Here is a 26,552-nt window from a genome sequence, read left to right as displayed (position 1 = left end):
CATTTATGGGGTGACCATTGTTTTATCCATAACAAGTGACAAATTGAATGTCATCGGAGTCTGGTAACTTTTGAAAAATCGTATCTTACTCAAGTGTGACATTTTATTTTCTTCATAATCAAAGTGCTGTCATAAGTGTTGTAGGGTGTCCATGATTGTAGATAATCAAATTTGTCCTTAAAAAAGTTAGATAACAGAAAAAAGCGTGATTGTTTTACTTAAATACGAATTTGACGACCGGTTTGGCCTAGTGGGTAGTGACTCTGCCAACGAAGCTAATGGTCCCGGGTACAAATCCTGGTAAGGGCATTTATTCGTGCGATGAGCATAGATATTTGTTCCTGAGTCATGGTTGTTTTCTATTTATTTCAGTATTGACTTAACCATATATAAATTTATTTATTAAAAAGTAATTAAATGTCGGGCACAATAAAAATAAACTAACTTATCAATTAAATAAAATATACATATTGTAATTTTATTTTGTATTAGTTTTTAGTTTTAATTTAGTTTAAGTATTTATAAATATTTATGTATTATATATATCGTTGTCTAAGTACCCTCAACACAAGCCTTATTGAACTTACTGTGGGAGTTAGTCAATTTTTGTAATAGTGTCCTATAATATTTATTTTTTTAAATATGACGGTGAACGATTAATTAACATTTTACTGATTGTGTAGGCTTGGTCCTGCTCACGTCTCATGAATCATTCTGTATATATTCTGTCGCTGTGCACACGCGTCCACCATATTTTCTGCCTTTTGCTCTGGATGGAATTACAGTAATTACTAAGAACATACTTAGGTTCATTATTTATTTTTTACACACAGGCGCCATTACTCGTGCTTCCTCGGAAGTCATTTTTCAAGCTGAATATATTACTGAATTGAGTAAACGATCTCCAAAAACGTTATTATTTCATATGTTTCTTTGAGCTTCAAAAAACGTAATATATGATGTTGCATGTTTTGTTTTGTAGCATTTGAAGGTACGAAAACCGGGCAAGTGCGAGTCGGACTCGCGCACGAAGGGTTCCGTACCATTATTTACAAAAACGGCATAAAAAAATGTTTGTTGTATGGGAGCCCCCCTTAGATATTTATTTTATTCTGTTTTTAGTATTTGTTGTTATAGCGGCAACAGAAATACATCATCTGTGAAAATTTCAACTGTCTAGCTATCACGGGTCATGAGATACAGCCTGGTGATAGACGGACGGACGGACGGACGGACAGCAAATTCTCAGTAATAGGGTCCCGTTTGACCCTTTGGGCACGGAACCCTAAAAACGAAAATATCTTGTCAATTTAAAACACTAGGGAGTGGTATATATTGACGAGAGTTTTTTGTTTTTCTGTCGTGTTTCAATTTATCACCACTCGTTGCCAATAACCTTATCGCACAGGTATTGTACAACGTTTTACAGTTACCTTACATGTCCATTCCAGGCCGTGTAGCCAACGTTACAATCGTTAACGCTCCGTAGCGTAGTCATCTCTCTCTATCACTCTTCCATATTAGTGCGACTGTGACAGTTGCGTTTCGTTCGCCACGGAGCGTGAACGATAGGCACGTTACGCGGGCAAGACCTTTTCGACATAGTTACTTAATGTGCTAATTATCGCACTAGTGCGCTAAAGCACCATATCTACTGTAATAGTTATTTACGATACAAGTGCGAAAAATAGGAAATTCGTAACGAGTGGAAATAAATTAAAACGCAACCGAAGGGAGTGTTTTAAATCGATACGAGTTGCAAATTACCTATTCGCACGTGTATCGTACAACGTTTTACAGTACATATAGCCCTTAAAATTTTCGGCATAGTTACGTATCGTTCTAATTATCGCACTAGTGGGGTAAAGTAGCGCTTTATGTACTGTAAACATAGTTATTATTAGGTATATTACAAATTACAATATTTTATGAAAATAATCCAGTGTATTTTCCTAGTCATTATGTTCGACAAGAAGATTTATTTTAGTGTGGTTCTGATAAAGGTTTCTAAAGATTTTATAGTATATCTAAGCCTAGTCGGTGGTCGCCCTGCTTACAAAGCAAGAGATTCCGGGTTCAAATCCTGGTAATGGCTTCTTTTGTGTGTTTATCAAACATATTTAAGCATATATCTTTAATATATATTATCGTGTAGCACACATGCTTTATTGAGCTTAATGTGGGACGGTCGATCTGTGTAAACTTTTTTTTTAATCCACGACGGTGGCAAACAAGCATACGACCCGCCTGATGGTAAGCAGTCACCGTAGCCTATGGACGCCTGCAACTCCAGAGGTGTTACATGCGCGTTGCCGACCCTTTAAAAATCTGTACCTGTCCTTTAATATTTAATTATTTATTTTTCTGAAGGTTTTAAAAATAACTACATTTTTAACCCCCTAGCATCTGCCAAGACTGTCTATCTCCAAATGCAATTAAAGCTGCACAAACAACTATCTACATTATACGTATCCAATCCCACTCCAGCAGAAAGTTAAATAAGACGAGTTTAAAATGAACTTCCAGTAACTCCTAGTAGACTTATAGGCCCAAGGATTCTTTAGGCTCGGAAGCTTAATTACATTTCGTTACGTAACTTCTACAATTAGGAAGTAAATAGGTAAGTTTAATTTAACTTTGGCCTAGTAGTAATTACTGTTTTGGCGGCATTGCGATAAAATCATTAATTTTATCAAGAAGTCCATGAAGCGCATGGTGGCCTAGCGGTAAGAGCATGCGACTTGCAATCCGGACGTCGCGGGTTCAAACCCTGGCTCGTACCAATGAGTTTTTCGGAACCTATGTACGAAATATCATTTGATATTTACCATCTTTTTGGTGAAGGAAAACATCGTGAGGAAACCAGACTAATCCCAATAAGGCCTAGTTACCCTCTGGGTTGGAAGGTCAGATGGGAGTCGATTTCATAAAAACTATTGCCTAAAGACGGATCCGTTTGTTTGACATAATTATTGAAAGTCATAATGTAATGATAGTCAGATTATCATTAGTCATAACTCTGAATCCGTTAACTATTCAGGATTTTCGTTAAGTTATCCCATAGATAGGTTAGGTTAGGTTTGTTTCATGCCAATCCAGAAAAGTTACGCGTTTCTGAGAAAAACCATATAATGACTCACAAAAATAAATAAATATTATAGGACATTATTACACAAATTGACTAAGTCCCACAGTAAGCTCAATAAGGCTTGTGTTGAGGGTACTTAGAAAAATGCGGATAAACAATACTAATGTATTTAATATTTTGACCATATTCCGCATAGTTATTAAATTTAGTATAATGTAGTATACATTAGATTAATTTTATTTATGAATATAAGATTTGTATGCCCGTTAGCTGGCTGAATATACTGTTCTTTGAAATGTATTTGATAACATCCACTTGACTGTATTCTAACAAATAAATGATTTGATTGATTGATTGATTGATTTATGTAGTATGACTTACAACTTTACTCCCTTACACAAGTGCTATAGATTGGAAATATTAGCTTGGATACAAAATCGAAGTTTAGATTCCATAGTCGTGACTTCAAGCCCAAACTTAAGTCAAAACGTCCTTAATGAAAATTCATCAGCTCAAAACCCTTAAACAAAGACAAGAACACAGCTGGGCCTCCGTCCGGTTTCAGTGTCATTCCAAATGCCGACATAGTCGAAAGACCATGTAGCAGCTTAAATGAAAATGAAAAATATCTTTATTATCTATTTACATAGTAAACATTCGCTGGGGCCTCTCTTTAGGCGTATTCCACAACCGTAATAACTCTTCGGTTTTTTTTATATCACGTCGGTGCCAAACAAGCATACGGCCCGCCTGATGGTAAGCAATCACCAAAAATAAATCTATAAATAAATCTATACTCTTCCGTGATATGACGAAACGTTTATATGGCGATACAGTGTTTCGTGGTAGCAAATACTTCAGCTTTTTAGCCCCAATCTATGTATTTTAACGACATCTAATGTATTAATTGGTTTGAGTCTTTTTTACTCGTAATTGCGAGTCGCGTATAATTAAGTTTTAACATTTTTTTACCTCCGACGTTTCGAGGAAAGCTGTTTCCGCAGTCCGGGGAAGACTGACTAATGTTGATATCAACAGCTTCTAGCCGCGTGAGTTTTTCTAAGTTTTAAAACTAATTTCTGTAAAATTATTGTTTTTTAATTAAGTATGACGGTATGAGAATTGATTTACGGCTGTTTTTGTAGGTAGTCTTCTTACACTGGTTAGTCAGATAACTTGCCTCGTGAAAATAACGTGAATATCAGTCAGGTCCTAAGCAAACAGCTTATAATCAGGCATTATGGCACACCAAGCGAAAGCGCACGGACCACTGGGCCTTATCCGGGCCTTCGGAGAGGTATTTTTATAGGTTATGTTTTTACATTTTATTGCAATTAGTTTTACTTAATTTTTAGGGTTCCGTACCAAAAAGGTACAAAAAGAACCCTTATGGTGCGACTCTGTCCGTCCGTCCGTCTGTCTGTCTGTCTGTTACATCGCTAAATATTTCGAGAATCACTTAAGCTATCGATTTGAAATTTGGAATAGTTATGAACAACGCTAACCCAGACACATTGAAAGTATATTTTTTTTATTTATTTTTTTATTACCTATGAAAAATGTCCAATATGAAGAGGGGGCAAAATTTCAAAGTCTAGTGACTAGGTCAAGTGGGGTATCATTTGAAAGAGCTCAAATTGTACATTCCAAAAAAAATTTTTCATTCTCTTTCATAGAAAAAAATACCCCCCCCCCCCTATCTCCAAAGTTTACCGACGAAAAATGATGAAATTTTTACATAATATTAATATTACTATACATTTTACAGGGAAAATATAATCAGACCTCTATCTTGGTAATTTTTTTTAATTAACAAAAAACCTTTCCGAATTCAGTTAGCAATTTAACCAACTTTACGTTTCTTTATTGTATTGTGTCACCTGAAATTTTTGTGAGATTACATTAAATACACCTTTTTTCAAATAAAAGATCAAATTTTTGAAATCGGTTCACATGATAGAAAATTATCCTAGAAAAACCAACATATGTGCATTACATAGCGCAAATTAGTTAGACAATTTGCCGATAGATGGCCCTGGGCATGGGTTTCGCGTTATACCCCGCGACACTGGGTCCCAGTCTGAACTTGGCCACCTACCCAATCCGGCCTATTGGATTGGCAGGTGCCCACCCCCGCGACGTGGACGCGCCAGACCGGTGTTGCAACAATGGGAGATAGAGAAGGTGACTCTTTCTCCCCTGAAGCCGGGTTAATGGTCTTGTTTGTAACACCAAAACCAAGGGAAAAACTATCTCGCACTTGACCGGTTTTTTTTTATTATGCATATTAAAGGCTTGAGTAATTCTATATGTCTATGGCTTGAGTAATTTTGTATGTCATAGTTTATCACGAATAAATGCTATGATTTCTGATTTCTACTTTTTTTAGCTATTGTAAACACATAGCTAACGTCACGTCTGTTTTTACCTTTTGAGCGTCAAGAACACTTAAAGGCGTCATTTTTAGTCGTGCCCACAGCGCCAAGGACAATTATAGGTGCTATGACTTACGCTGCCAAAGTAACATTCACACTTTCGAATAAGGTTTACATTAGCTCCCTTGCGCCCGGGATCTTGGCGTTCGAGTGATGTTTGTGTTTATGACATAAAGCGTTCAAAGGGTTAAGACTGCTCAATCATTCTCAGTATACACTGATATGAAATAATTCAGAGTTGAGTCACAATCTTGCAGCAGCTTATAATAAGAATTTGCGGCAAAATGAAAGGGTATACGGACCACTGGGCAAACCGAGTGTATGTTTAGAATAACCTATATTGTATATAGGTTATTTCTTTTTATACTACTACTGTGGCAAACAAGCATACGGCCCGCCTGATGGTAAGCAGTCTCCGTAGCCAATGTACGCCTGCAATTCCAGAGGAGTTACATGCGCGTTGCCGACCCTTACACTCCGTACCCTTGTTGAGCTCTGGCAACCTTAAGTACAAAAATACTACCTCCCTTCCTTTACTTCCATTTTGATCCCCGCACTAGCAGTCCTAAACCAATATCGGATTGTATCGGCTCATTTGATTCCCAACGCTTCATGTCGCTGGCAATATGGCGGAAATATTTCCTTCGCTAGTGAATAAAGGCGTAAGTTTCATACAAGTTGCATGGGACTTGTGACGCTTTGTAACTAAATACTATTCATTAGCAATTCAATGGCTGACTTGGACTTGACGGGTCCATTTGGCTTTTTATGATGCTGTGAAGAATTTGTAAGGGCAATGCAGTAACTTGGTGTCAATGCACCAAAGGATTCTACCTACTCGTACCACTGAGATTTTTATAAGTAGCTACTAATAGCAACTGTACTGTTTCTAGGGCTCCTCTACACGATGGCCCAGCGTAGGCTAGTCTAAGGGACGCAGCTATGCGTCCCTAGGACTTGCCTACGCTGAGCCATCGTGTAGAGGAGCCATCAGAGGAATTATTACCGTATGTAGGTGCATGTGTAACAGTGTAGGCCTTGACGTCATTAAGAGATAAATACTTTGATATGATATAGTACTTATGTTTAATATATTAAAACCGTCACATATTTCAAGTCGAGTGAACAGTGTCTCACGGAAGTTTATAAATAATTCGACAACCGGTCTGGCTCAGTGGGTAGTGCCCTGCCTATCAAACCGATGGACCTGGGTTCGAATCCCGGTAAAGGTATGTTATGTGATGAGCACAGGTATTTGTTCCTGAGTCAGGGATGTTTTCTTTGTATTTAAGTATTTGTATATTACATATATCGTTGTCTGAGTACCCTCAACACAAGCCTTCTTGAGCTTACTGTGGGACCTAGTTAATTTGTGTAAGAATGTCCATTTAATATCTATTTATTATAAATAACCGTCTTCGCTGCCATCTTGTTTTCCGATCAAGTTTCTGATTCCTGTGTATTTGTGGTGTAACCCTATAATAGTAAACGTTTAGCTACGACCCCATAACTAACCCGCTTCAAATTCAAGCGCTCTTAACCTCAGCCTGAATAAATATCAACACAATTGACCATTGGTAGCCTTTACGTCTTCGGAATTAGGTTCATGGGTTGCCAGTTAATAAAGTCCACGTTCCTACAAACTTAGCAGACATATACGAGCTTACACAACTTCATAGCGTATAGATGAAGAACTAGACCCAGAAAATGGTCAACGATTTCAAGAGCAACAAAACTTAACAGGTAAGCTATATTTATTACTAATTCCAGGCGGAACGTTAGACGTCATCTGGTTTCTGTTTTCCCCCAGCAGAAATGTCTGGAAATGGCATGGTCGAAATTCAAATTAAATATATAAGTAGTACACCCAGAGTGGACCCGGGTATGTCTTTAAACTACGTCCAAAAGAGAGGTATGGCCATTGTGAATGTCATCTTGCTTAGTGCGGATGTCAGTACAGATCTAGAGCAGAGCCCATCTGGGGAAGTACCTCCACCTTATATAAAACCGCTGCCAAATAACACTAGACACTACTCATAGTGTTGTGTTACTGCCGGTGAGTAAGGTTGCCAGAGCTCAACGAGGGTGTGGAGTGTTAGGGTTAGCAACGCGTATGTAACTCCTCTGGAGTTGCAGGCGTACACAGGCTACGGAGACTGCTTGCCATCAGGCGGGCCGTATGCTTGTTTGCCACCGACGTAGTATAATACATCAAATAACTCTACATCTGGCATCCTTCAATTGGTCTGCATTCTCTCTGAACTGTCCACTCTCTGAACAGTTGCTAGATGCCATGATCCATTAATCAGCATAGTAGGTATACAAGCATAGTAGGTAGGTAGGTTCTCTCTCTATCTAGATATATTTCGTTGCTCTTAAATACATTGACCATATTCCGGAACTAGCTCTCCCTCTACTAGGCTTGATTGTTACGAGTTGGGGTCACGTGAATCGCGTCATATTACTCTGTGTCAAACAAATCAACAACACAATGAATTATTAAATAATAAATAAGTCTCAAACTCACAAGCGGTATTGAACCTTTAAGTCTAAGGAGAGACTTTGCCTCCTTGTGTGTGTTCTACCGCTTGTACAATGGGCTGTGTTCTGAGGAATTGTTTGACATGATGCCAACGGTCACTTTCTATCACCGCACCGCTCGCCGTCGGCAGGGAGTTCATCCTCACACCTTAGAACCAAAATGGTCGCGTACTGTGCGGTTCAAGAGGAATTTCCTCCCGCGGACGCTCCGGCTGTGGAATGAGCTCCCTTCCGAGGTTTTCCCGAGGGTCTACAGTATGGCGTTCTTCAAAAAAGGAGTGTACAGGTTTTTAAAGGGTCGGCAACGCGCATGTAACACCTCTGGAGTTGCATGAGTCCATAGGCTGCGGTAACTGCTTACCATCAGGCGTGCCGTAGGCTTGTTTGCCACCGACGTGGTATAAAAAAATAATAATAATAAATAAATAAATAAATGAATAAAATGTAACATCTACATTTATATCAATGATTATGATGATATGCGATGTATGATACGAATAATTATAATGTTATTCTAAATATAAATTTCAAACTGACTTGATACGATGTTATAAATAAGTAATATATATATTTTTTTCTTTTCTGAAAACAGCCACAATACACAAAACGAGTTTTTGATTGTTGGATAGAATAGATAAAAGTTTAAAAATAGCTTTATTTTAACCGTGCATTGCGTATAATGTTCGTCGAAATCGTTGTTCATTTTCCGAGGGCAGCTCTCCGTGTACTAGGCTGACTTGTTACGGCCCGGGTCTTGTGACTCGCGTCGTATTACTCTCCCGAGAGGCGTTGAACGGAGCCCCAGAGCATAATGCGTGGTTGTGGTTACAATTAGAAGTAGGCGTAGTAACATGGCTTTACATAACTTTGCGCATAATGTTCGTTGAAATCAGTGACCATTTTCCGGGTACTAGCTCTCTATTATAGGCCTGTTTGATACGGGTGGGTCTCGTGACATGCGTCATAGTACTCTCCCGAGAGGCGCTGAAACGGAGCCCCAGAGTGTTACGCAGTAATGACCATAAGCTTAGTTCTTAAGAATAATTGCCGGCCGCCCGAATTATCATTTGGAACTAAAGCAACTTAGTTCGACGTACATTACAGAAGGTCTAGTTTAGCCTCGTGTAACTCGTGAAATGTTTTAACTAAGGCTATCATTTTGACGTAATTTTTTAGCTGATATCCTGTACTGTCTTTTAAGAATAAAAAAGTACAGGTCAATGACCTCGTTTTCTAAAAAAAGATAAAATGTGAAAAAAGTAAATTTTTGAAGACAATTTTTATCTTCGTTACAAATTCTCGAGTATTTTTGGAAAATTCTCTGTAACATTTATACTTTAAATTTATGCACTAATTCATAAGATATCGAATGATTATTATTTTTCAAATGTGCGATACGTAAATGGACAGATAATGGTACATTAACCAAGTGCAGTCGTGTTTGGCGCCATAAAACTTTGAAGGGGTGCATTTTTAAAATGGTTGAGAATAAAGATCGGTATGGGGGGTGATTTGTCGATAAAATCCATCGTACTATACGTGCACAAACACATTGTATAAGCGATGCAAGGCCTCTGGAGTTGCAGGCCGCGGTGGCTGCTTACTGAGCTGCTTACCATCCATCAGGCGGGCCGTATGCTTGTTTGCCACCCTCGTGGTATATAAATAAAGTGATAATAGGTTGAAAAACTGTAAAAATAATAAAAAAATATTCAGTCGAGGTTTATGATAATTTGAGTTTAGTTCTTGAGTTCAGTTACACATTTTATAATGCTTAACTTGTTCGCGTTTTCATGTAGGTAGACTACACCACAAAATGAAGGGAATTTAAAACAAATTTTTAAGCTGCAGCCTTGTCAGATGAATAACATATTTTATTCAGTACTTGTGACTCAAATAAAACAAACAGGATAATGTACCAGAGTCATCAACTTTTATTATATTGATACCGAAGTGACCTCTTCCTAAAATGTGTCGGTTAAGTTTCAAATTGAAGAAGGAATTTCAATAAACTCAAAATGGCGATGTTAATCTGTAGTGAAAGCGTTGCTTTATTAACTTCAACGGATTCTTTGATCCTTTTTATAAGTAGTTATTAAATATTCAGTTTATTTCTTCAGTAAAAAAATTATGACAGAGTGTTAGTGAAAGTCTCTGTTTCAGCTTGGGCAAAAATGCTTTCGTACCAGATGTTCTTTTCTATAGGTTGCAATTCTGAACCGATTCTCGTGGAATTTTGTGAGTAGGTTAGATGATTTTGTTTGTTAAAGCTTTTTTTCAAAATGGCGGAGTCATAAATTTTTATATACTAGGTACCAGTCGCTTTTCGGTGAAGGAAAATATCGTGAGGAAACCGGACTAATCCCAACCAGGCCTAGTTTACCCTCTGGGTTGGAAGGTCAGATGGCAGTCGCTTTCGTAAAAACTAGTGCCTAAGCCAAATCTTGGGATTCGTTGTCAAGCGGACCCCAGGCTCCCATGAACCGTGGCAAAATGCCGGGACAACGCGAGGACGAAGAAGAAGAGGAGCTTACTACCACGAGAAAAATTTAGAACCAAATTTCATCTCATACAAAAAGCTACACTCCGTCACATTTTTTGGAGCGTATTTATTTATTTAAACCTTATTGCACAGTAAAAATATACAGTTACAAAAGGCGGACTTAATGCCCCAAGGCATTCTCTACCACCCTACATCTACAGTATTGACCTACTTACTAATTTTCTGTAGCAATGTCTGAAGACAAAACTAGAAATAAATTTCTTCCTTTATCTGATAATTAGTGTATTTCTTCGAAGACCACTAACGACTAAGATGGGACGATGGGCCGTTCATCCAAGCTATCTTTTCAATTATCTTCTCATTTCATTAGGCGATAGTGGCTAGTGGAATTATAGCTACATTGGGATGGTGGAAATTCATCTTATTTTAAGAAAATGTATTCGCTCTGTGCGTGACATTCAAGTCAATTCGTACGTGCAGTTGATAAAAATATTTGTATAATATTGGAATCATACCAGTTAGCTGTCATTCGAGCGTTCATTTCGCTCTGACTTGTCCGTAGGTACATGTAGTGTAAGCGAGTCGCCCGCGCGAATAACAGCTACTGATGATTAAAATTTTGATGTCAGGTGCACGCTCTTATTGGCCCATTTGGCCTCCTAGGCGGGTACGGATATATCGTAGATATCTTAAAATTGATAATTTCATGAAGAGGCAATTGTTTCATGAAATTCTAAGAAACTTCCACGGGCTGTACCGGGCGCAAAGGTGCCCATCACACTTGCCGCGTTACCACGTTGGATGGCGATGGCAAACCTTTGTATCAGGTACGCACTCGCGCAAGCATCAGAGGTTTTCTCCCTTTAAAAAAAATGTAGTTTGTTATTTAGTGTTGTGTCCCTGCAGGTGAGTAAGGTTGCCAGAGCTTAACGGGGGGGGGGGGGGGGGGGGGGGGAGTTAGGGTCGCCGACGCGCATTTTGCCACCGACGTAGTATAAAAAAAATGTAACTAAGAATTGTAGACAGAATTTGCAATTATTGTTTCGTTTGAATTTAGAACAGTAATAGCAGTTATTTATTTTATTTAAAACAGACCTATTACTACTATTAATGAGCAATGAAGTTTCATTTTATACTCATCCCCAAAACACTGAAAATGACACTAAACGACAACCAAAACTAACTTTATTACTTTCTTTATGTTTAGGCACTGGCTTTCCGTGCACCAAAACGGGAACAAAAAATAGTGTGATACTATTTTAATTGTTCAACTTTTAGTTTATTTTACTATTTTTACATATTAAATTTTTCATTATTTTATCTGGGAATAACAACATAATACATATAAAACTTAAAATCTAAATCTAAAAATAAATAAAACTAATCTTAAAATAAATAATTAAAAACTATGCTGCATGGTGCCGTAGATGCTGGCAGCATTTCCTCGTTGTATCGCAATACTTATTCTCTGTGCGAGGAAGCTGCCAGCTCTACGATCACCGGTAGCGTCTGCTATTTTTATTATTAAGTATTCTTTTGGCATTGTCATTTGTAAATGTATTCTGATATGGGTGTACAACTGTACGTGTTGCCTGAAATAAAACTTTATTTATTTTATTTTTATATTATTATTTTTATTACGTCAAGAGGATAATAAATAGACCCAGCGTAACAATTTGTCTCCTACATTTAAAATAACCTCATAAAACATTTGAAATGTCCATTACAAATTGCCTTGCAAAAATATCCCGAGGGATCTGACATTACAATTTTGGCCTTAAAATACAAATTAAATTGAAGCATGTGAACAAAGGGTATTAAAATAAATTCGTCACCATTTCGATCGCCAGGCAGTGTGTGGACTTAATCCTATCAGCGCATTGAGTAGAATGGGATATTAAAGGTCTGGACAAACTTATGCAAGAGGGATATGCGAATTCGTCCGCAAAAACTTGTTAATGGAATTCGCACATCAAACTACACTGACCGTTCTCTTCCTTATCTGCTCTCGTAGCGTTAATGTCTTAAAAATGCAAGACCTTTCCTTTTTCATTAATAAATGTAGTAAAACATATATTTATATATATATAATTGCCGCAATGCTGCAGTGTATAAATAGTTTAGTTTCAATTTTATGTTTTAGGTATAGTTATAGCTCCAGTTTTAAGTAGTTTAGATAATTGAAGCGTAGCCGCCTCGTCGTTGAACGCAGGGCCGGATTTAGGGGAGGGCAACCGGGGCTACTGCCCCGGGCCTCCACAAAAGAGGGGCCCCCCACAATAGAGAATTCGGTAAATTTACCATTTTATTTGGAAAAAATTTGGGGCCAGGGGGCCTCCACTCCTTTATTGCCCGAGGCCTCCAGACCTCTAAATCCGGCATTGGTTGAACGAATTCCATTAGCTGAAGGCCAGTTGTGAGAAACCTGCCTTTCATCGTAACGCCGCCAAGTTCAACACGAATCGTTCTTAAAAAACGAACCAAGTAAGGACTACCACTAGGGGAAGGGCGGACTAAAGCACGTTTTAGAATTGTTGAGAATATTTAGGTGAACGGGCCGAAAGAAGAAACTATTTCAAAATATCTTTAATATGATAGGTACCGATGTAGTTTCTTCTTTTGTACGCCTGGGTCACAACGGAAGAACAGCGCTGGCTTTGTCAGCTATATGCTGAGTTGTGACCTTTTCATGGAATTTTGCGCTAAATGTATGGATTGTATTGTCAACATGTTTTTGTCAATCGTGTTTGTTTTGTCATAAATAAATGTATTTTCTTTTTTTTTTCTTTATATAAATACACGAAATCATTTCCGCACCCAAAATCCCAAAGTATGATAGTAAGGCAACGAAAGTTATTGCTACCGCATAGCATAAGTGTGTCCGAAGCTTTACGAGGCTCATTTTAAAACCGCGATAAACAGCATTAATCGCGCGAGTGAAATAATTGTTTGCTACAATAACGTAATTATTTGTGCTCCCTTGATAAACACTTCACAAACATTTACATTTATGTTAAAACAATAATTTCAACGTAATTTTATAGTGTTTTAACAGATATTATTGTGAAAATTAAATTAACATTTAACTTTTGTTTATTTGTTAACGGCATATTTAAAGTTCCATTTTTTTATAACGTGTAAATTAACTTTATGAATAAATGACTTATGACTTCATGTTGAAAACACTGTTGATATCTGTGTTTGAAAACCAAAATAACATTACACAATACATTAATTTTAGACATTGAATTACTTATTTATATACGAATATTTCTACAACTACACAAATAATATATGTAATTTATTTATTTTGGGGCCTGTTTCACAATGTCTAAGTAACATCCTGAATAAGCTACTTGCCACTTAACTGATGAATACAGTCATCGTTGGCGTTCCATAATCTTCAAATAAGTTTAACTGGTAAATAAAGTGCTAAGTTAGGCAAGAATTTTTATCTGGCAGTTCTATTTTATTTTATTAATTCAAATTACAATTTGCACCTTTTAATTTATTTCTTAATTAGGTTATATTTTACTCGGTATATTGGATATATTTTACTCGGAGATTGTGAAACAGACCCTTAGTCTACTGCCATGTTAGAAATAAATAAAAAAATAGTAGGTACAACTAAAAAATTGAAAAAAGCGTCTGTGCAATATAAAAGTGTAATTTCTGGTACAAAACTACAAATAGCGAGTCTTTGAGTATCAAATTACACGTACGAAGCGTTTAAAGGGTTGAGTCGAGTTGAAACGTAACGACGCTCGTTAAACTAATGTCCCTTGAATAAATAACCCTTTCTTCGACTAAAAACCTTAAGATGCTTGTTTTATATTGAACGTATTACCTTTTGGAGCAAAGTTGGGATATTTACATTTAAGAATGACTTAAGACACGTAATTTTCTTATAGACGTTTAGTGCTTTTGAAGAATGAATTCTTTATAACAAAGAAGAGGTTAAATGTTTTTCTATTTTTGAATTGTTTGGTATGTCATACACACACACACACACACACACACACACACACACACACACACACACATATTGACCGCTGAGGTACCTACAAAGTGTCAAAAGCGTTTTAGGGCATTGAAATGGCAAAGAGACCAACAAATTGCTCCTAACACTGATTTGCGCCGTATATATTAATTTTAATCAGTGCAGATGGAAAAATATCTGAACTACTTTAACGCCTTGACAATAGAGGCATGTGCAGATATTTGTGGGCGCCTTCGCCGCTCCGATAAACCTGATGGTGACTGTACCAATAAAAGCAGATGATATCTTTCATTCTCGATAGTATTAAACTAGAAAATCACAGAATCAGGGATTATCAAACTTTTCGGTGAATCTATACAACAAAGAATTTAGATTCCTATACAACGTGACCGATTACAAAATGAAATCGTAGACAGTGACTGTAATGACATCTAATATCGTTGTCTAAGTACCCTCAACACAAGCCTTATTGAGCTTACTGTGGGACTTAGTCAATTTGTGTAATAATGTCCAATAATATTTATTTATTTATTTAATATCGAGAGTTGTTGACTTCTACCTATTTAGATGTTTTATACGAAAACTTTCTTCATTTATTGTATAGGTATGTGCCACGTATTTCTCAAGTAATCATCATATCAAAGAGGCCATTCCGTGACTGCCAAACAGATTACCTTGCCATATTATTGCTTACATAATGTATGGGATCCTAACCTACGACTTGTTTTTCTATTTATACGCATTTAGTGTATTTTCAAAGAACATTTGTCAGTAAAGAACGCAGGTCGTTTTGTATAGAATTATTTTACGTGCATAGTCAACAGTTTTCATTGCCCTTGGTTGCAGTAGGTACGAGATTAGCCTAAAATAACGGGGCTTGATGAGATTGTCTAGATAAGCGAATTTAATTTGGATTTAAGAAAATCAGGTTCAGGAAGATCTCGAATATACATCAAAACCTAATGTTCCCGCTTCTGTGAGTTCGGGTCTTATATATTTAGGTACTGAAATTGCAAGCGTTAGATATGGACTTTCTGCAGCAGTATGAGTACGGGTCGAAAATTGACGACCCGTCTGGCCTATTGGGACATTACCCTGCCTAATAAGCCGATGGTCCTGGGTTCGAATTCCGGTAAGGGCATGTATTTGAGTGATGAGCACCAATATTAGTTCTTGAGTCATAGATGTTTTCTATGTATATAAGCATGCATTTATCTTGTATACGCCTAGTTCGGGGTTAGGTCGATCTGTGTACGATTATCCCCAAATATATATAAATAGAAATTCCCAGGCGTGTGAGAACTGTGATTTGTAAACTCATGGGTATTAAAGGGCATTTATAAACTATGCAAACTTAGGGGTTACAGCCGGGCTCATGTAGACGGTGCGAAAACTCGCATGCGAGCTTCATTACATTGCGGTATTTGATCGATCGGCCGAATTGGCTGTAACTTCAATAGTCTGCAATGTAACTAAAATAGCATGCAATTCTCATGCCTTCTAAATCAGCCTTGATACCTTCTGCCATTATGTAGTGTCCGGTTGTGAGACTACGTACTAGACTTTGGTTTAACAGCTTTGAGCGAATGGTTTCCGTACTAAAAATTAACTAAGCTTGCATCCAACAAAGGTTCACTGTTATTTATCGCCAGAAGGCAACATCAACCTAAGGTAGATAATACTAGTTCATTATACATAATAAAGGGTTTTATACAACAATACAGATTCCTACAACTCATTTAAAATCTAATTTTCGCCGAATGCAGCAATCAAATTTGCATTTCTCTTTGTACCGATCTTAATAAAATATTCCAAAATACATCAAACCCGAATACTGACATTAAGCCTATGCATAATTCAGGAAATGAAGCCAGTTTGAACTCTTAATAAATGATCATCGTTTAGACGCTACCCTATAATACCATGAGCTATGGACTTCATTCAGCAATAATCAATTTAATTACAATTTCAATCCAAGTTAGTCAAAAATTACGAGGGCGTTGCGTTTGACAGTTTTAGCTTATTTTTAACGCAAACGGATGCGCTCTAATCTAAATAAATGCCTTTCAATTGGATTTCCATGCATGAATTGAGCCTTTGAATTGACCGTTAGGTATATCAAATTAAGACAAATAAACGCGTCGCGTTAATAAAGGGTAACCGATTTCTTAATTGGTTAGTTTTCTAATAAAATCTATCTTAGTTCTTCGACTAAAAGTCCTTTAAGTATTTACTACACACACAGCCAAGTATTCAAGTAGCAAAAAACTGACCAATATGATTTCTTATCAAAATACCTGAATTTTGGTTTCAAATAAATGTAAACGAGAGCAACAAATTCGCTTCTAATCTAATATTAACTCGTCAGAGAGTCCTAAAATATGGCCCCAAGAATTATGAAGACTTCACAACTTCATTAAAGAACAAAATTGTCGGCCAAAATTCCTATTAAAGTCGACATTGGCAAAGATTAAGGCGCGAGCCCCCATAACAAATGGCGAGCGATCTGTGACCCCTTGGAAGTTATTGGGGCACTTTTGTACAGGCTCTGCACCGTGCGGCACGGTGCGGCAAAGTGCGGCAATTTTATGTGTACCACAGTGCTTTTGAAATGCTTGAAAGGGAAGTCTTTTTAAAACGTTTAGCATGAATATGTTAATGGTTTAAGTATGGTAATGTTTTTATTGAGTTATTTGTCTAGGTATTACACCAATTTATAATCAATTTATCCACTTGCGGTCAAAAGATTACGCTTTGATTTCGGGTAATTTTGCATTCGGTACGAATGAACCTTAAAACATAGAGAAAAATATTAGTCCCATAAATTGAATCTTAAGATTATGCTTCGTGGAGATTTGATACTGTGCGACATGCGGCAAGCTACATTTTTAGTTTATGTATTGCCAAGTAAAATTGTCCCCTGATATACTTGAATTTAAATCAAAAATAAGATTATATTTTGTCCTTGTCGCACAGTGTCACAACTCCTTAACAACGAACCTGCTTACAATCTAAAACAGTCAATTTAGTTCGCACAAAAGGATGGCCCTCTATACAAGAGCAATCTGAACCAATGTAGGCGCTCTAATTGTGCAATTAAAGGAGCCATTTTGTTTAATTGAATTATTCGTTTCAGATGGAATGGAAAGCTAAAGAGCCATGGAGAGAAGGGAAGAGATACATCGACATGGGTGCAGTATCGCCAAGCAGACGATTTTGACCACGCACCCAAGCGGGTTGCAGACAAGAGTGTCAGTGGAACTGGCAAACTTTGATGCTTTATGTATGCATTCTGAATGTAAAAGTCCGGCGAAAAGACCAATGTGGGAAGGTAGCCCTTTCCTATCCAGGCGAGTTTTAGGGGGGGTTTCGGCTCACGGGACTCCGGTGCTTGGTCGGAGGAGTGACGCCGTGAACGAGGGGCGACTGTCGCAGCAATGTACTCCTGTGATGAGGAGACGGGAGGTGGACAGTCCGGGAGGGTCGCCGTTGCCGGTGAGGAGGGCGGAGGAGGTGGAGAGTGATGTGGATAATAGTGTCATCAGCGGCTGGCTGAAGTTTCGGGATAACAAGCGGGTGAGTGTTTTTTTATAAATTTTAGGTTCACCGAAATCTTTCCTAGATTAACATTGTTAACTGCGTTCATATCAAAACTGTTCAACAAGGCCCGCCGGTAGTATTAATTTTACAAACTTCAATTAATTTATTTATTTAGAAACCAAACAGTCATATTATATAAATATTCAATGAACGTTCAACATTTTTTAAATTACTACAGAGTTGCATTTTCTTACTTTCGGGTTTAGTACAAAATTTGTTTTTTTCTTGTATGATATGTCTTCGAAAGTTAAATAGAAAGTTATGGCATTTTAAAAAGTACACAATGTTGTGCTTTAACATTAATTCCGTAGTCGGTTAATATATAACTAACATAACTGCAAGTATTTAAAAAAAAAAATATAATAGTATAAATACTAGACTCTCCTCTCATTAAAGTCTTACAAGACTAGTGACAATTTCAAGCGACGTTAAACTCCATCGCAATTTTTATTTAATCTTATTACCCCATTCAAACAAAACGTCCATAAGAAGGAACATTCTGGAAGCTCGCAACGCAAACACAACTACTCGGTACAGCCAGCAAAAGTAGCGTGTTAGACTATTTATTATTATTATGGGCCCATACTGGCCCACAGTTGGACAAAGACCTCCCTAGATCTTATTCTTCCACGTGTCCCTATCTTTGGAAGTCTCTCACCAGTCTCTATCAAAAGCGTCAAGTTCGTCCCGCCATCTCTGACGAGGTCTAACGTGACGCCTTACAATTTGTGGACCCAACGGGTAGCTGTTTTGGCCCACAGGTCATTCGGCAAACTGTTAGACTATGCGTTAAAAATATCTTCCATTTTCTGATAGCTTAATAAGAATGAGAAGCAAGATATGTCTCTATATACCTCTATAGAACAATTGAACAGTTGCAGATACTTAATAATAATAATAATCGCGGCAATTAGATCGCAGACATATTTGTTGAGAATGACCCTTCTACGTTTTTGTTAACTTTGGGTGCATTGTTTCATACGCTACTATTGATGCTAACTGTACCACTACACTATTAACTGATAACCTGTAAACTTTTTGTAAACCTTATTGTAAAGACATAAGGTGCACCGACGGTTAGTTAAGTGTGTTAGTACAACAGTTGTACTGTCTGGAGAGCCCACGAAGTGCCATTGACACAAAGCCGGCCGATCGCCTGTGTCAGATTGAAAAGGCTACATGGGAGTTTTAAACATTGTCTGTGAGACGGTACAACAGTTGTTTCTGTAGAAAAAAGGATTCTCAGCTTTCCTCAATAAATATTAAGAAATATGAAGCGATTATTCCCAAATATTATTACACAAGGTTGGCAATATTGATGGGTTCCCTTTAGCCGCGAAGCAGTTTTACATAACTAAATCTTAATTTATTTATTTATTTAAGAAACAAACAGTCTTTTATAGTTATATATAGCACAGGAACTTTTCTTAAAACTAGACTTACAGTTTCCTTAATGAAAATATTTTAACATCATGCTTATTAAATTAAGTAGTTTCTACATAGTAAAACAGAGCTATTTGTGCGCGCAATAAAAACAAAAAACAAACAACAAACAAAAGAAAAGAAAAGAAAAAGAAAAATTATGAGAATATATTAATTTATATTGAAGATCAAGTCTGGCCAGTATTTGGAAATAATGGACTGTATAGGTTTCTTTAAAAATGAAGTGTACAGGTTTTAAACGGGTCAGTAACGCGCATGTAACACCTCTGGCAGCTGCAGACGTAAAAAATCAGGAAACCGATGGTTTCTAATTACACAGTGTAGTAGGCAGGCGTAGTGCAAGAGTGTGCAAGTGAGTTGTATTCGCGGCGCGGAGGACGCTCGAGTCGAGAGCGCCGCAACTGGGCTAAGGGCTTTCCACCTGCTAAGGAAGGGCTCTGAGATATCGATGTATAATATTGAACGTTACGTTTATCACGGTTAAAGCCAGTAGGCGTAGATTCTACGCAGTGAACAATTTGAAGTTCAGTCGCTTTTACTTACTTAATAATAAAGTTGAGACTTAAATGATCTTGAATACTACGACCAGTTAGTAACATCTGCTTGTGACCGAAGAAATAGTCTCCAAGTTAGTATTCGAGCTCGGAACTAAGGGCTTAACACTTGCTGTGGAAGGGCCAGGGGCTTAGCCAACATTACAACTGTTTGAGCTACGACAACGAAACTTTTTCTGTCTCTCTATCACTCTTCCATATGAGTGCAATAGAAAAGCAAAATAGCGTTTTGTTGCGAAGCGTAAACAATTGCCATTTTGGCTAGGCTCCCAGATCTCTCAGAGAGTAACAATGTAGCAAGAGAGATTCTAAAATAGAATCAAGAGGAAAGTGAGATAGCTCCACAGTGACAGTGAATGCTGTGTGACGTTGATTATATTTTAGCATCTTTCTCTTGATTGGGACTCAAGATTTGCACATCTAGTACCAAAACAACTTTACTATTTTGTCTGACAAGTGTGTCGCTTTAAATACTTCAAACTCAGATAAATCCATTATCTCTTAAGAAATATCTACCCTATTACCTTTTCTTAATACCAAAATCGCAAAATCTCTCTCTCTTCTTCTTCCTCGCGTTGTCCCGGCATTTTGCCACGGCTCATGGAAGCCTGGGGTATGCTTAACAACTAATCCCAAGATTTGACGTAGGGACTAGCGACTGCCATCTGACCTTCTAACCCAGAGGGTAAACTGGGCCTTATTGGGATTATTCCGGTTTACTCACGATGTTTTCCTTCACCAAAAAGCGACTGGTAAATATCAAATGATATATCGTACATAAATTCCTAAAAACTCATTGCAAAATCTGACAGTTGGATTTGAGGTGATGAAGACGTCAATGTCGACTAAAACTATCGACTTTTCCCATCGCTAGCAACATCAAAGTAATAGGTAGCATTGGGCGCGTAAAACCGGAAGCCACTTATACGCAGCCTCATTACTTCCTACCGGCACTAATGTGGAGACTTGTATAAAACTATTTCTTGAGGCTTGGTGTTTTTGACCGACTACAGCAAGGAAGGCTAGGGCAAAGGAAGGATCTTTTTTTACAGAGGATGTGGGAATATTTTTTACGTGTTTCTTTATAGCGTCAGAGCTTAACAGCCCCTAATTCCGTTTGGTGACTTATTATACTTCATCAAATGGAATGCTTGATTGTTACCTATTTTGAATATCGAAAAAAAAACACAGTTCTAAAAGGAAAAAACCGGTAGCAAACGATCAATACCTTATTGAGGCTCGTCGCGTTTATGAATAATGTCATTATAGTTACTATTGTTTAGAAAAGTTTTGACCGGTTTTAATATTTGTCAGATTTTTAATCCTAAACATTTTTTTTGTCAATGTACGGTCACAGACGTTAATTGTTGATCTATTTAGGGTTCAATCTAATTCGGTTGTCAGAACTAACCGTATGTAATGTCCATGCCAAGTAAATTTTCAAACGCTCGACAGTTAAAGTCCGTGACAGTACTTATTATTGGACTATCTGTAGAATCGATCCGTCAAAAATCTCTTAGGTAGGTAGTTTTAGTTAGACTTAGTTTCAATGGTATAGGTAATTATACAATATCACTACAGCTTATTCCATTTTCACTTAATGGACCAAAAATTTCGAGATAGATAGATACATCAAGTTCTTTAAACTTTCAAACCAAGCAATTTTGAAAAGTATGCGCCGTCTCAAGAGCCCACGCGAAATATTACGAATCTCCCCCACCTGTAAATAAACAATGCTGACATATCGCCACACATTCGCGACGACCGGGACAAATGCGTAGACAATTCGCGCTATCAGATGTCCCGGGAAGAGCGTAAATCATGTGGCCCCTAGCGCGCGCGGGCGGAGCGCGGGCGGTGATTGGTGGAGAGGCAGGCAGTAAGGTGACCATTTATCTCAATTCTGGACATGACGTGTGGCGTTTTATTTGAGAGCGATTATGATATTTGATATCGCTAATTTAACAGAATGTTGCTGTCAGAATGATGAGTAAGCGGTTTAGTCCATTTTGATAATGTGGAGTTGTCTGCTTTGGCAATAGAATTTATTTAGATATTTTTTTTTAACTTGTAATTATGTTTGATGGTTCATTTATTAAAAATATAATCTTAGTTTGAATGATGATAGTGTTGCAGCCTGTCTGAAAGACATTTTTCTTAAATAAATGTGTAATTTCAAACCGTTGCAGTCAGCGAAATGTCAGTATCATAAAAGGCTTATTTTGAACAAAGTTCTTAAAATATCTCATTAAAATGGCATTCCAACACTATTTGCGCTTATAAATTAGCACAACGGAAATAAAATACGAGTATCAAGATGAGATCGTTGAATAAAATTCAAGACCTGATAAAACCCAAACATAACAAAACCTTAGAATATAACAAAATTCAAACTCCAAATACAAAATTCTAAAATGTATTCTGCAAATAGACCTCAAGGGCAAGAGCACTGATTAGTAAAACTCGAGTGAGGTGAACTTAAACCTCAATTTACTACAATTATGTAGGCAGAATGCTGACGTGCCCAAAATGCACTCGAATATTAGCAGGAAGAACCTAAAAGCGCACCAGAGAGAGGAGCAGCTATGTCTTATAACGCTAATTAAAAATGCCTATTCCACAGCACACAGCTGCCGTGGCCGACATCGATCAGGAGAATCGTCATCTTCAGTAAAACATTAACTGTAGCATCATGGGGTGAAGTAAAAATATATAGCAATATATTTAAAAATAAATGACCAATACAGAGATATGTATAGTTTAATAAAGATAACCTATATACTAAGATGGATAACCGTTTCCAGTTCCGTATAAGTATTGCACATTTCTACCCGGAACGTTTTTTCCGGCACAAAGAAACGCGGGCCATTTCTCAGCAAATTGGCTGTCTGTGTGATCGAACGCTAATGGCGTGTCGCAGGAGTAGTCGGGCGACTGGTCGTGCGATTTGTTTGAGAGATGTTTATGTTTTATATGAATTGGGCTGTTGAGATGATGAATGGTTGTATCGACATGGAGTTTTACTCATAGTTACGAAGCGCTGGTGTGGCAATAAAATTGCGTGCGGGTTAGACAGCCCAACTAACATACCCATCTGTAGCACATTAATACTAATTACTCGTAATAGTAAGAGCCATATTTCGTTTGATATTTACCAGTCGCTTTTCGGTAAAGGAAAACATCGTGCGGAAACCTATTAATCCCACTAAAACCTACTTTCCTCTCGAGTTCGAAATGTCAGATGGTAAAAGGAAGCTTTCGTAAAAAGAAGTGCCTAACGCCAGTTCTTGGTGAAAACTGTGAACCGTGGCAAAAACCTAAGACAACCCGAGGAAGATGATGATATCGTTTCACTGAATGAACGAGTGAATGTGATTAAAAAGCATGTTGTTCAAGTTAAATACTTTGTACAGACTTTTTTGTCAAGCTGTTGGCAGTTGCTGTCGTTACGAATACAGAAAACTCATTTCAAAATTCGACTGTCATTACACAATGTTTATTATGTGTGACCTCAACGCTGCCGATACGTTTACCATAATCCACGCTAAAAACTCAAAATCATAAACCTTATTTCAATCACGATCCTGAACTACCGACTGTCACGAATTTCACGATATTTTCTGTTCTATACAGCATAAGTTTGAACTCACGAGTTTTAACCACCACATACATAATATGATAGATTAAACGTGTTCCTGTTAGATCGTCTATTTGTCACATAATCTTCCGTGACCTTAACACTTCACTAACGAGCAGTAAATCTGTACCATTCGTCAGTTAATCCTTGATCGATTGGTCCTGCCAACTGCGCCAGTTAAAAACCTTTCAAAGTTACATTCAAGAGAAACATTGGGTACTTTTAATAGACATTTGCTTATACAGTGACTCATTTTCAGTGCTTTTCGATGTAGTAAATCAACTGAAGGGAATTCGTTTTTTTTAATCATTTCGTTTTATAATATTTGTAAATGATGTGTATATTTTGATCAATTTATGTAAGATGAAGGTGCCAATTCAATTCCAACCTTTTCCAGTTTTTTGAATGAGAGAAAATTTAAAAATACTACATTTAACACCATATTTATAAGCTTCTATATGCGGCTTTGTATGCTTGGAATGATAATTTCCGTGATAAAAACTAGCTTATATCCTTCTCCGGGAGTAAGTCCATCTCCAAAGTAAATTTCGTCTTAAGATTTCGTGAAAAGGATAAACAGACATAGTTACGTTTGCCTTTGTGGATTATTTGAGTAGGCATAGTAGTTATCATGTTTTTAGTTGATACGTTAATAATTTTGGCTAAATAAATAATAAATATTATAGAACATTATTACACAAATTGACTAACTCCCACAGTAAGCTCAATAAGGCTTGTGTTGAGGGTACTTAGACAACGATATATATAATATATAAATATTTTATAAATACTTAAATACATAGAAAACACCCATGACTCAGGAACAAATATCCATGCTCATCACACGAATAAATGCCCTTACCAGGATTTGAACCCGGGACCATCGCTAAAGGCGTAAACGTTGAATGTGTCACAGCAGAAATCATGAAACTTATTACAACTTACTTGATCCAAGATTGCTCCAAGTAGTGAGATCAAATTAGCGATGTTTTTCTGATTAGCGTCCGAAGCTGCGACAGCATCCGAGTCGATCTCGCTATTAATGAAGTTTGCGACACTTGGGCTCGCGTTAATGAGGAGTCCACAATACACAGAGGAGCAACAGTAATACAGTGACAAATTGTAATGTTAATCTGATTAGAGTCCGAAGCTGCGACGGTATCCAAGTCGATATTAATGAAGTTTACGGTACTCGAGCTTGCGTTGATGAGGAGTCCGCAGGACACAGAATCGTAACAGTAATACAGTGACAAATTAGCGGTATTAAAGATCATTGCTACTGACAGGCAAATTGCAGAAAAAAATAAACGGAAAAGGAATTTCCTAGAAATATTAAATTTTCATTCACAATAAAAATATGAAATATTACCAAGATATTTTCATGTGAAATATTCGGATTTTTTGAACTTTTTGTTTGATGTATCAGTTGCCGTTGCATAATGATTGAGGATCGTGGTATTTTCCTGAAGTTTATACTGTTTTTGATACTGAAAAGAACATGAGTTTTTGAATTGATCATTAGAGACAAGCTCTAAAATGTTTATCATCTTTGTTTCAGTCATAATCTTGTAATAAAAAGGGAGGCTGGATTTCTGCGACTATTGTACTGCAAGAAATTTTCTACTCACTGTCTTTCCCTTCCTTGTCCCGAATTATAAATCAAAATGTATCGTAGCCTACAAGTAGTTACTGCTTAACACAATACTATCAGACTTTCAAAGAATTAAAAAAAAAATACTGATCTAGATCTTACATGGATCTGACACCATTCCAATATGAGATGGCTCCAATCTCCTTTAGAGGACCTGCTGAATTGCGCATTATGTCAACTTTCAACCAAAAACGTCATTTCTGACACTGTCCGATCAGTATCAGATCAGTTCCTATTATATTGGAATGAGATCTAATAACTAAAACTCGAATCCATAATCTTACCTTTGACACTGAGAGATCAGTATCGGATCAGTATCATATTTGTCGACTAAGTTTTAGATGCAGCTTTTATTCGTGTCAAAGTCCAATCAGTTGAATGCTTATGTGGCCCGTAAATACAAACACAAATAATTTATTATCATAAGGGTTGTATACATGTGAGAGATATATCCATCAGACTCCAAACTAGGCTGAGATCTCGGCAGACTGCGAGAGCGATGGAAAACTACTTTCATATTATGTGAGAGTGTGTTTGTGTGGGTAGTGTATGTGTGTGTGCCAGAAGGAGTGTGTGTGTTTGCAAGTTTGTGTTGTGGCTAGGTTAAGCCAACGTTGTCCGTTTTTCCGTCTCAGGATAAGATAAAGTGTTCAACCATCTTGTTACTTTAACTTTGACATTATGAACGGACAATGATTTTATGTCAAGAGCCCTGCAAATATTATTGTAGGTGTATGGATGTGCGAAGTCTGGATACTTCTTGGCTAACGCAGACATAACTGAGGGTAGACGGGCTTTGGTAGCAATATATCAGGTTCTCTTTAGTAGCAAATTATCTATTTGTTTGGGGAAAATATGCATATACTAAAACACCTCTGGTTTATACCTTTTATTAAGAGTAATTTCAATCAGTATCATATCCGTATCATATTGGAATGAGATTTAATAACTAAAACTCGAATTGGCCTGTATGTTAAACTTAATGTGACATTCCATCATACTGATCCCAATCTACCATATATAAAGAAAGCAGGAAGTAAAAACTTTGAAGATACGACGCTGTAAATGTTTTTATTGCGTTTATTGGCTTACTCGAATTT

The 26,552-nt window shown here is 37.2% G+C and overlaps 1 protein-coding gene across 1 annotated transcript in view; it reads left to right on the top strand.

Annotated features, from left to right (window-relative positions):
- Positions 1 to 26,552, top strand: part of LOC133526197 (uncharacterized) — a 714,530-nt gene that overhangs the window by 75,648 nt on the left and 612,330 nt on the right. The window contains exon 2 of the mRNA XM_061862709.1: positions 17,704 to 18,143. Coding sequence (XP_061718693.1) covers positions 17,727 to 18,143 — 417 coding nt within the window. The 5' untranslated portion in view covers positions 17,704 to 17,726. The remainder of the gene's footprint in view (positions 1 to 17,703; positions 18,144 to 26,552) is intronic.

The sequence above is a fragment of the Cydia pomonella genome, chromosome 16 (assembly GCF_033807575.1).
Source record: "Cydia pomonella isolate Wapato2018A chromosome 16, ilCydPomo1, whole genome shotgun sequence".
In the NCBI taxonomy this organism is placed as follows: domain Eukaryota; kingdom Metazoa; phylum Arthropoda; class Insecta; order Lepidoptera; family Tortricidae; genus Cydia; species Cydia pomonella.
The sequence above is the reverse complement of the archived record's forward strand: the minus strand, read 5'-3'. Positions and strand labels throughout refer to the sequence as shown.